Source organism: Drosophila mauritiana, chromosome 3L, assembly GCF_004382145.1.
Source record: "Drosophila mauritiana strain mau12 chromosome 3L, ASM438214v1, whole genome shotgun sequence".
NCBI classification, from domain to species: Eukaryota; Metazoa; Arthropoda; class Insecta; order Diptera; family Drosophilidae; genus Drosophila; species Drosophila mauritiana.
The window spans coordinates 20,415,524-20,427,853 of record NC_046669.1 but is presented as its reverse complement, the minus strand read 5'-3'; the positions used below and the strand labels follow the sequence as shown (position 1 = coordinate 20,427,853).

Here is a 12,330-nt window from a genome sequence, read left to right as displayed (position 1 = left end):
AATTAAGTGTAAAGCACAACAAATGTTTAATGATTTATGAAAACGGAAAAATTAAATATGAAAACCAACTTGAAACATTTACTGCAACAATTGACAACAAGCATTCATAGCAAAACCAAACCAAAATAAAAAAAATATAGAAAAAAAATGGAAAAATATATATGGATATGGATTTAAAACCAAAATGGGAACAGTTTTTTAATAAACAAAACTCAGTTTACGAGTTGAACATTTTCTAAATACGGATTAGATTAAACTAAGAACAACCACAATTCACTTGGAGATTAAGTTGAGGAAAGGCGAGCGACTACAAGTTATACACGTTCATTGTAAAGTTAATTTAGGGCAAGTTCCAGGCTTGAGAACTAATTAAAAATTAAACAAACAACACAAAACAGAAGAAACCACAAAGCAAAGGAAAATACAAACAAAAAAGTGCATTAAGCGTTGGCGGGGAAAACATTTACTAGCCTAGCCTAGTATGCAATTATTAAGTTAAATTAGTTTCGAGGACATTCGATCGATGAATCCCGAAAAGAAAATCCCCAAAATCGAAGGACGTGGAGCAATTTGAAGTGAACACGGACATTTGTTTATAAAACAAATATAGACACCATACACACACTATATATATACAAGTATATATCGAGATTGGTACGAGAACATGAATGTCAAAATCTAGCTACAGAATTGCATATTATATAATATATACAATTAAATTAAAGGGCAAAAACAAAATGTTGTTGTAGTAAAATTACAATTAAGTTTTGTTTTGCTACCAAGTCAGAAACGAAACAAGAGCAAAATTGATGAGCAAATAGCAAAGGTCAAAAAAGGGTCAAATTTTAAATGTGCAAAGCAAAACCGACACAAAAAGGAACAACAAATTTTTTGTAATTTCTTTACAGATTATTGATTTGTTTGGCAAACAGGCGGTAACAAATACAAACTAAAAAACCATTTTTCAAATAAAACTAACATCAAATTCAAAGCTTTAAGTTTTTTTCTTAAACTAGTGGATTAACATGTAATGAACCCTATTGGGATACCCGTCAAAGGACTTAACTTCGTTTCAGGAGGTCTTCAAAAAGGTTGCCGGCGATCAATGATCTGGTAATATTCGCGCATCATCTTTGCGAACTCCGGACCTCCGGCGTGACTGCAAGTGTTCCAGCACTGAATCGCAAGATTCAGATCATAGGAGTTGCTGATTCTCTCCAAGTCGTCTGTAAAGAGCATACGAAACGATTACATGTTTATTACTAACCAGGAGGGAGGTCCTCGACCTACAGATGCCTTTTAATCAGCTAGTGTTGGCGCAAAGGAGAAATTTAAATCATATCCATAGATATTGGCTAGACAAAAAAAATCCGTTCTTACAGCAAATATTTAAATCAATAAAGCACTATTTTTTTAAATAGTGGGCCTTACAGTTTAGAGCGGGTTGTGGGTGTAAAGAATGGCGCTCATGCTTATAAAACATATTGGATGGAGTGCATATTTATGTTTTGGATATTTTTTAAACTGATTATATATTTTCTAATAGCCAAAAATACCATTTACTGTTAGTACAGTGCTCTATAACGCCGCTGGAAAATTAGGAGGACCACAAATTCATCGGCTACTTACTCACGACCATTTCCTTGACCTCCCATTCGGTATCGTAACGGTGGCTTAGGAACTGCAGCATCATCAGGAGCTTGGAACTCTCGAGCTTGGGCCGTATCCTGTGCTTCGCCAGTGTTTCATCGTCCATGAATAGGGTCAAGCGGTTCAACATCCTGGCAGTGTTGTCCCTGATCCCGGTCAGGGTTTTCAAAATGTTGCCTATCGTGGCGAGCGGACGCTGGAGGCGTTGGTACAAGTAATTCAACCGTTTCTCTGTGGACTGGAGCCCCTTACGCGAGTCCGCGTTGTTCAGTTTGTTCTCCGCGGTGAAGAGCTTAAGATATATGGCCCTGATCTGCCTCATGATCGCCTGACCATTGTGGATACCTCTTTGCCACTGCTCCGCATCCTTCCACACCTGCTCGGACATCTCAAGCATTTCGTCTCTGGCTTTGTCCACATTCATTTTCGAAATTGCAAAATTAAATCGAATAACGTTGAAAACAGTTACAAATGAAACGCATACATATGTACGTAAATTAGACGCTACCAGGGCTGCCTAATTGAAATTTCCAATAACTTTTCCAGGGTTGCAGAGTAATACGCATACAGGTCAAAGTTTTGAATTACATTGTTTTGGGTAACCAATTACAAAATAAATAATTTATTAAAAAAAAAACAATTAGAGTGCCTTATTAATTGTTTTAAACTACAACTTGTTTGCTAGCTCCATACAAAATTCATCAAATTTACTACTTAATTTGAGAACACCTATTAATTGCAGTGAAAACCTTAAGATGTTCTACCTAATATTCCTTAAACTTTGTTTTTTAGTTTTTGTTTTGCAATTTCAGTTTCGTCCCGCTCTACCCCTTTGCTCATTAATTTTTTGCCTTACCGATTACATTGCGTGCTAAATTGATCAAGTGACCACGATTAGGCAGCCGACTAACTTTGGCCCCATTAATTGCGATCATGTTGGTCCCACCTCCCACCTCACCATCCCCCCTTCCACTCTGTGCAATTAGCTGCGTGACGCAGGCGCAGAAAAATCGTAGGAAAAAATTTTCACTTGGTTCATTTCGGATTGGAATGGGAACTGGGATCTGGATGGGATCTGGAGAATGGAGCTGCTGCTGTCAGGCGGCATGAATTACTGTGCGTTGATTGCCTTTAAGGCCTGATTGCAACATCAACAACAACAACGACTTTGGCACAAATTGCTGGCTGCTGTTCTTATATATACAGTTTTTTTCTTTTGCGGCATGCGGCATGCGGCAAACGGGTTTCGGGCAGTTTGTCCCCCATTTTTTGTTGCCCCCACCCAAGGCGACTGCATTAATTATCAACAAATCATTTTTGCAGCACCGAAAGCCACATTTATCAGCGATTATGCATGGACAAAGGAGTCGTCCGGCTCATTGGACAGCGGACGCAGGACGGAGGCCATCGGATGCTCCACAACTGGCGGGTTGCAAGTGTCGCCCGACATGTGTTGCTGCCCCGTTCCAGTGCAAGTGGATGCCAAGTGGATCGAGATGGCGATCTTGACGTGGATACTCAAGCATTTTTCAGAAAGGAGGGAGAGCTCACTCTGAAGTTTTGTTTCACTAATTTTTCTAAAAAATTGGAAAAATTGTAATATATAATTTTCATATAAATGCATTATGGTATTAAAAATATATTTTATGTTTTTGGCATAATTAATTTCTTTCGTTTACTACTTTTCAAGGATGTATATTGCAATTAAGTTATCTATTCAAAAAGTGACATCGTTATCGTTATCGTTATCGTTATCATGTTTGAACTTATTAAGTAAACACGCTTGATCATATTGTTTTTTTTTATTTGTACTTTTGGAAACGTATACTGTATTTCTTTCAGTGCATTCTGGGTTCAGGGCGTCGGCAACATGACATCGCATTGATAAGCACAAAAAAATCGAATCGATTCGAATTGCCGCCGTCGCTGGCTCGCAATTAAGATATTTTTATGTAAATTAATGGAAACTCTGAAAGAATCGTTGACTTCGGAATAAGAAACAAAGCTGGAGATGGAGTTGGAGATGGAGCTGGAGCTGGAGCAGCATGCGTGCAACTTACAAATAAGTACAAGTCCCGGCGATTGGCTAGCCCGTATAGTCCCAATTGCGCATTTTTAATTGGAAAGCTCGGCACAAGAACCGAAAGCCTGCCAACTGGAGAAGCAAACAAAAAGTGACGCACCGAAATTTATTGTTTCAAGGCTCCAAGGCGATCCCGTCCGATCCCCTTCGATTCGATCCGAGCAGCCCCATGTCGAATGGCGAGTGCAAACAGCAAAAGGGCCGCAGGCCATGGAACCATGCAGGAGGATTGCGAACGGCATCATTGTTCCCCAATCCCGGGCTCCGTTCCATACGCTTCTTGGGGCTCTCTTACTTAGGCATTTATGTCTGGCACTTGACACATTTTGTTATGGCATTTTTCAGCTACCGCGCGGACTCCTCCGACTCGGTTGACCCAATCAAAATTCCTGCATCTTGCACTTGAATGCGTTTAATTTGTAGGATTTGCTCGGGTTGGTCAAGTGTTGGAGTTTATGTTCTCCGATCCGCTGAACAGAACATTAACCCTCAAGGTTGCCTTGCAGTTGGGTCTCTTTGGGCTTACAAAGACGTTTAAATTGGGCTATAAAGTTGTAAACAATTTTTAAACAACTCTGACCTTCGACGATACTTCGCTTGGAAGTTGGAAGTGTATATAAAATATAAGATATATATTAAAGGAGTTAAGTTCCATGTTAGTAACACTTGGCTAAAACCACTCCAGCTGCAGGAAAAGCTTCAACTGCACAAGTTAACCCTTTTTGTGATTTCCTCCGAAGATCATTTGGACGCTGTTGTTGTTCATTTTCCATTACCCTACACATTTCGCATTTCCGATCCTCGTCGTTCGGTCCACAAACAACCTGCAACTTGCAACCAGGAAACTGCAGCCCATCATTTCTGCATTATTAATTCCTTTTCTAGCGTAAGCCAACTTATTTGCCTGCTTATCTCCGCCAGCATCCTTTTGGTCGGTGCGCAGTTAATGGGGATCCGCGTCCAACTATCTGGGGAGTAGTAGGGTGGTTAGTCCAGGGTCTGGATTTCACATGCTACACTAGAACAAATAATTACTGATATATGTTTTCTAATAGTTTGAGCATCATCTCAAGCCATTCATTGTTAAGTTATGGGTTCCACTTAAAATTGGTATCTTTAATTTAACACTATTTATAAATGGCAATGCATGCAGCTTATTTAAAACTAAGCCAGTTTCAAAGATTGTTTTCTGTGCAGAACCCAAGGCAGCTGCATATATCCAACTGGCCAGTTTAGTTGGCTGTTGCCGGTAGCGTTTTCCGATCGCCGGACAGGCAAAACGAGAGCAGAACGAGTCTAGTTTCGCGCGGGGGGACAAGTTGATTTATTCTAATCTGTATAAGCGCTGCTATAATAAAGCAAAAAGGCCCACAGAGAGTGGACAATGCGCGCCAGCGGCTTTCGGCCATGTCCGAAGTTAAGGCCAAATTGCCGATCGAAATGGGGGGAACTGGATGGATTCAGGTTCGCAGCGTCTTGGGCAGCAACAATCCCTAGCCATTGTGTGTGTGTGCCTGCTGATTTTGCATTGTAATTGGATTTGAGCCGCCGGTGCAGTCGCAGCTGCAGATTCTAATAATGACTCAGCAGCGGAATGGAAAAGGAATACGCTTCGGAGTTGTGGGCATCCTGTCCCCATTGTTCTTGATTTGGCCCCAGGTCTCCGGCCAAAGCCTTTCACCGGTCCTAATGCACTTCCCAACCATCGAAATGAAGATGCATGCGCTAATTTATCGACTCCCGACGCGAAGGAAGCCCCAGACATGCAAAATGTCGCCGGCCAAGAATGTTATCTACGCCCAGAGTCTCGGAAAGTGTCGCTCCACAGACAAGGGCGCTGGTGGGTCTTGGAGGACCCGGTGCTGGAGTCCAGAGGATGGAGTGCGGAGGCGATGATAGCCAGTAAGAGGCCAAGACGAAGGCGAAGGCGTCAATGGGATCGAGTGGTAGCAGCCGCCAGCAACACCCACTTCGATGCGATGTTCTTATCGCGGGTACACTCTACCTACAAAAGGGTATCACCACTATTCCAAGGAATCTGACACGATTAGAAGTCACAATGGTTCAATAGAGAGGTCAAGATAGTTTTGATATTGAATGATTATATCAAGTATACAAAGTACAGTATACCCTTCATTTAAAGGAAAAGACTTCTTCAATACCCTAATGGAACCGATTCACCTCCCAATTGCAGTGTATTCCAGATTCATCTGATCTCTGGAGCAGGCATCGCATTGTTTTCGCTGTCTTCGCATTGCGTTTTATTCAAATTTGAACATGGTACTAACACGCAAGGAGCAGCCAAGTGGGAGGATTGGGTTGAGGATGAGCCGGCGCAGGAGTTGGGGGAGTTGCGGGCTATGGGCTGTGGGCGGGGGCCAAATCACGTAATGCGCCATGCAAACATTGTTAAAACACTTGTGGCCCCAACTCCGAGCCACTTCACTGCTGCTCCTCCTGCCACTTCACTTGATTTTATTTTCGCGCAAATTTGCATTTTCAATTCCCATTCGCTATCGCGTTGTCCTCTGGGTAAGGAAGAAACTAAAAAACAGGAAGGGAGAGCTTGCGTTTATTTAAATTTATTTTCCTAGAATGCCACAAGTCGCCATCTTTCAGTCGCATCGATGTGCAATTTGTTTGTCGCCTCCGTCGAAGACTCCGAAAACTGCATCCGCTCCCTGCCAGCCAGTCTGACTTCTGGGGGCCTCCTGTCCACATGTCTGCGGATCCAACTCTCAGTCCTGCCAGAGTAGCCTCAACTCCACAGCCACGACGGCCAACTGCGTCTGCGTATGAAAATTAATTGTTGCCACTCGTGACGACGTCGACATCAGCAAAAGGCGAAATCGGAGGCAGAAGCACAAACATCACACTGGGAGAAAAATCTTATTAAATATTTATGCCGCATTTTCTTACTCTAACAATCCTTATTTCTACCAAATGTATTTATATATATATATTTACAATAATATCAATACCAATAACACTAGAATAATAGAACAGAAAATATTCTAATGTCTTTGATCAGAACCACTTGCATTAAAAGACACCCCATGATTATAGTCGTCAAAATATATTAAAAAATTTATTCTTAGGTCTCTGAATAATTCAACATTTTTTATGAATGGTATGTAGTAATACTATTAAAATATTATTAAATTTATAAACAACATTATATATTTGTTTTGATACCTTATTATTGCCAAACCATTTTGCAAATCTTTGAATAGAATATATCTTTTGAATTTAATGAAAAGTTAAGGCTAATTTTTCTGAGTGCTCAAGCTCGACAGCAATATGAACAGCAGCATCATCAGCACTGCAAATCGCAAGTGGCAAGCTGCAAGTTGCAAGTGGGCGGCAATGGGGCGCATATCGTTTAGATTTATGGACCGCTCTCGTCGGCCGCGTGTCGCGTGATAAGTCTATAAAATGTACGTTACATTTGTACGTGCAAATGGCAGTGGGACGATTTGCATATTTGCGAAAGTTTTTCACCCATGCCGATGGCGTAGGACTTTCATTATGCCATCGCCGCGCTGCCCAGGAAACTGCATTAAAGTCACTTCTGTGTGGTGAAAGGCGTCCAGTTCCCAGGTTGCCAAGTTCGCTGGACCAGGTGTGGGGACACTTCTCTGAGGCCTTTCGACTTTTTTACTGAGGTGTTGGAGTGGCCATGTGGGCTGACCCAGCGGCACATTATCTGTGTTAATTGTATTTCGTACTATCAGGTACCAGGTGAAAGGTTCGAAAGTTTTGTCACAGCCGGAGGGTTGGGTTTTTTGAGTGGACACACTTATGACAGATTGCTGTCGCACACGGTTATAACACTTAATGATTGGTTTCACTTTAAATTATATTCTTCATTGTGGAAAAGATAAACAATAACTGCCTAAAGTTAGGAAGCAGCACATCTAGTATTTCCCTATAAAAGGAATATTATTGAATACAAATGTTTCACTTGATAACACACTAGGACAATCACCGTATCACCAATCATTTTGAGTATAAAATCTAGTGACATTTCTGGTTCAAACCTCAAATGCTAAACGCCTATTTCCAGTGCCTTCGCTTAGATGCACCTCAAAGTACCGATTTCTCATTCAAAGATGTTCGCTGTGGCATCCGAAAGGTGGAAGTGCATAATCTGTGCACAAATCTATTCAACAGATTGCCAGAGTGTCGGTCCCATCGGTCTTCCCTCCACGGAACCCATGCCCCGGGTCTTTAACTTCATTGTTCAGTTCTTTTGGCTCCTCAAGCGCAGCGCTTTGTTCAATCAATTTTTGCTTGATTTACAATTTCAAGTTGATGACATTTCACCAGCAGGAACAGAAGGAGCAGTATCACTCGGTTTGTCAGTCCGAAGTGCAGAGGGATCCGCTCCAGAGGGCTCCTCGTGACACATTGCTCCATTAATTTGATGGATTGTAAAGTTTTTCGCTTCACTGACTCTCGTACAGCAAAAACAACGAAAACGGCAAGGAAAAACTGAAAGAAAAAGGAAAATTAAAGCACATATCGGCGAGGGAGAGTTGGCTGCGCTGAATTTTGTAAATTTATGCCTGCCCGAGTTGACGCTTCACTGAATTTGTGTGTTAAATTGTCACCAGCGACGAGGATGATGAGGCCTCCGATGGAGATGGAACTGTTCGAGGCACCAATGTCCAGGATCGCTGAAAGGACCTCATTTGCATTGTGGACACGGCGAGTGAATTTCCACACGCCTCAGTTCATCTCAAGTTTTTTTTTTTTTTACCAAATTGGGGCAACCGCTGGGTTACAACTTGGTTTTTCGGGAGATTGGTGCTCCGGTTGAGCAATTTCTGGCCTCAACCCAAGCCAAAAGGGTTTGTAGGGCAAAATCATCTGAAATTGGGGTTGACAACAGTCTGGGAATCACTTTTAGGTGTTTTATACTTTAAAATTGTGTAACATGTAGTGCCTCAAAAACAAGAGTTTATTTAACACTAATCATCGAAAAAGTATTGCGGATGCTGTTACGTATTAAAAACTAACATTAAAGTGGTAAATCAATTCATTGTTTTGGAGTTTCCCTAGATTTGCCATTGAAAAAAATCTCATATATGCAAATATCTTTCCCTTTTTAAAGTTTTATGCATTTACGTCTGTGTTCCGTTTTGTTAGCGTTTAAAAACGCTTTAAAATGCAGCATGTTCAGTGAGCACAGCGTTTCCCCAGCGATTTGCTGGCGATTTGCAAGCGTTTATGGCGAACGCTTTGTTCTGCCAACTAAATATGACAAGACCACATTTGGCCACTGGATATGGAGATGGAAATGGTCTCCACCCAGAGTCGAAACGAGATCGGTACGATAGGCGATGTTTGCATAAAATGCATCGTCGGCGTCGGCGGAAATGCGTTTCGAGTCCTTCGAGGCGGAGTTGTTGCCCCCGCATGTTGCTGCTGCAACTAGCAAAATGCAATGCCGACACGTTGCCACAGGGATGCGTTGTCTTTGCAGCAAGGGCTTTGTTTAATTGCGAGTTTTGCAGTTTTGCCAGACTGGCTTCCTTTTACGAATCCCCCAAGTGAGCCCCTCTGGTTGCCCCTACTGCCCCTTTTTCCCGCCGGTCAGCTGCATGAATTGTCCCTGGAGGCATATGCACCATACCGTGCCATACTGCCAGCAATTGAGAATCGGAGCACGCTTCAAGTTTTTGGTCTGGGCTCTGGGCTTTTGAAATTCCTATGCCCATGTGCAATGCCCAGTTCCTGTTGCCTTTCCACGCACAATGCGCGCATAATAATGAGCCGAGTAGTGGCAGGAGCAGGAGCTGGAGAAGATGGGGGGTCGAGCGGTAGGATCAGGCGATGGAGCGGCATTAAACCGGTTTGACCTGTCTAACACCCCGAGTGGAGTACTTTTTACACCCGGTCCCTCCAGGAGGCCCTCCAAAGGATTCGATCCATTTCCTTGGTTTGCATTTTGTCATATCAAGTGATTAATGGCTGATTTTCTCGATTTCCCCTGCTTCAAGTGCTCCGAAGTGACCCCCATTGGCCGGAATTAGAAAGCCATTTGCTTGGGCTTGAATCGGGCGTGTAGGCTCCTGGCCTGAGCTAATCAAATAAAAGGAAAATCTGGTTTTTCTTTGGGCAAGCTGGAAAAAAGAACTCAAGAACCGTTGGGCATCAATTCGATGTTATTGGGGAATTGAACATCTATGAAGAAATAAACTGTTTGTCAAGGCAACTGAAATATTTAAAAATTAAAAAAAATTTGTTTAAAAAATGTACGTTTAAAACTAGATAACTTAAATGAAATGAAAAGGCAGTTCTTTATAAAGATTTGGAATGTGTCGCTGTGATTTAAGCGGATTCTTTTTTCGGTTGGCCCAAACTTTGTCCCAGTTATCCACTGTCCCCCCTTCCCGCCCCTTTGAGTGTTGGCCAACTGTTTACCACAACAAAGGCCGAGCACAGAAACGAACTGAAAGTCCCAGGAAGAAGTTCTTTTTAAATCGCGCACGAGTGAGCAGAGGTAGGAACCCTATTTTAGCCGCCTTTATGCCCTCCCCCTTTTGGGTTGCATATGCAACCGCGCCCGCTTTCTAACACACTGAAAAAAATTTTGGTATATAAACATAACAAGTGTCTTATAAAAATTTGTTTTTGTTATATACAGGTATATATATATATATACAGGTATTGTTATATAAAGGTAAGTAAGTTTTATTTTTGATTCTGTAAACATAATTCTTTATTTGCATTCCATATAATCAATATAAATTGTTGTTGTTAGATCAAATATAGAAACTAAACAATTGTTCTGCTTCAACTACTAATTTTGGTATCAAATCAACATGTATACCCTTATTGTTTCCAGTGCATGTCAACGGTTTCGGACTAGCCGCAGGTTTTTTGGGCCTTAACTTCAGCCTGAGCTCTCTTTCTTGGCCCGCTCTCTCCTGGCGGCTTTCGTGCAATGCATTTCTATTGTTCTTGGCCAAAGAGAGCAAAACTGCCAACGGGATAAAGAAATTACAAAGGCAAAAACAATGGGAGGAGATGAAGGGGATCTGGGGGGTTCTCTCTTCGAGGCTTTTGGCCAAAACAATAGCCGCACTCCTGTTGGCCACTCCTCGAAAACGTAACGAAGTCGCCGCTGTCGTCGTCGCTGCACATTTGCTGTTGTTGCCACAAAATGAGCGCTTTATACCTACTTAGATCGCTATAAATTTGGCTTAAGGCAAGAAAAGTGTTGCCGCTGCATTGTGGCACAGTGGGCCAAGCGGGCGAGATGAGATGTCAACGCGGATTAGCGCTGCCCCACTGCGCATCTAGTTTTCATATTTTCCAAAATCACTGAGCTGACTGCATAAATTAGGGTCTTAATGTTGTGGCTTATAGCCATGTAAAGCGTTATGCATCAATGGGACTACATCGGCAGATAGCTTTTCAAAATAATGCAAAACAAGCTTATCAACAAAATTCTGAGAGTATATGTGGGCAATATAAATATAAATACAAATCTAATCAAATTACATCTAAATTGTACAAAGAAATAATTAAAAATACTCATAAATTCTAAGTCATCACTAGTTTATATGCATTTCCAGCTCTAAAATGCCATAAATTCAGCATGTTAGCTTTAGGCAATAAAAAGATTATGTACTGCAATAATAGTTTTATCTACAATCCAATCGCTTTTTGGCCACTGTGCCGTTCAAACTCCTTCCAGAGGTACGGAGTTTTAGCCTCGTTGCCGTTAGTGGAGTTTAGACGCCGCCGCGAGTCCGCATGATTTATGCGATTATTCTTTGCGCAGCGCCCAACTTTATTGTTTTATGCTTTTGTGGCCAGCAAACCCGTCCGTCGGCTTGTCCGTCCGTCCGTCCGTCCGTCCGTCCGTCGCTCTGACGTTCTGGCAATCCGCTGGATCGCCGCAGCTCCAACTTGCAACTGCAACTGCACTCGTATCTGGCCAAATCGCCACAGGCTCTGACTCCAGCTTCCCTTGCCGCTCGCCAAAGATTGTGTGCAACTGCACTCGGCAAATATGACCGGAATTTGTTGTAAGATATTGATAACTAACCGCATTGGGTTTTCCAGAAAAAGATCTAGCATAATTTGTAGTCACAAACATTCCTAGCATAATTCTGTACAAAGTTAATAATGCTTATTTCTATTTCTGATAAAATTAAAGCTTAAATTAAATATTAAGTTGTTATTCCTTATATTTTTTAATCTTTACTTTTCTAAAGATTTTGGTTAGGTAGCCCTAAATTTGGTTGAGTGCAAGGAGGGAAGCAGATTTCAGGCTGGCAATTATTGGGCGATGGAGCATATGCGGCCAGAACGCATTGCAGCTGGGGCACCAACATTGGGGCAGCTGAGGCATTGCTGCATCGGGGTATCAGAGGTATCGCAGGCATCGGAGGCAAAGAGCCATCGGAGGTATCGAGGCATGCGCCGCGACTGGCTGCTTCGGGTTAATGTCTTGTTGGTTATTGCCACGTCTGTTTTGCACTTGGCTGCCACAGGCCCATTTGTAATTTGGCACTAACGGGTCTGTTGATCCCATAAATTGCACTGCCACATGCGGCCGCGATTCGCGATTTCCTACCCAC

General features: G+C 42.3%; 1 protein-coding gene across 1 annotated transcript; it reads right to left on the bottom strand.

The window, feature by feature from the left end:
* Window positions 1-881: 881 nt before the first annotated feature.
* Window positions 882-2,074, bottom strand: LOC117141667. Its single transcript, XM_033305261.1, has 2 exons — window positions 1,630-2,074; window positions 882-1,226 (listed from the first exon to the last, which is right to left on the bottom strand). The coding sequence occupies exons 1-2, from the start codon at window positions 2,072-2,074 to the stop codon at window positions 1,084-1,086; spliced, it is 588 nt and encodes a 195-aa protein (XP_033161152.1). The 3' UTR covers window positions 882-1,083.
* Window positions 2,075-12,330: the final 10,256 nt, after the last annotated feature.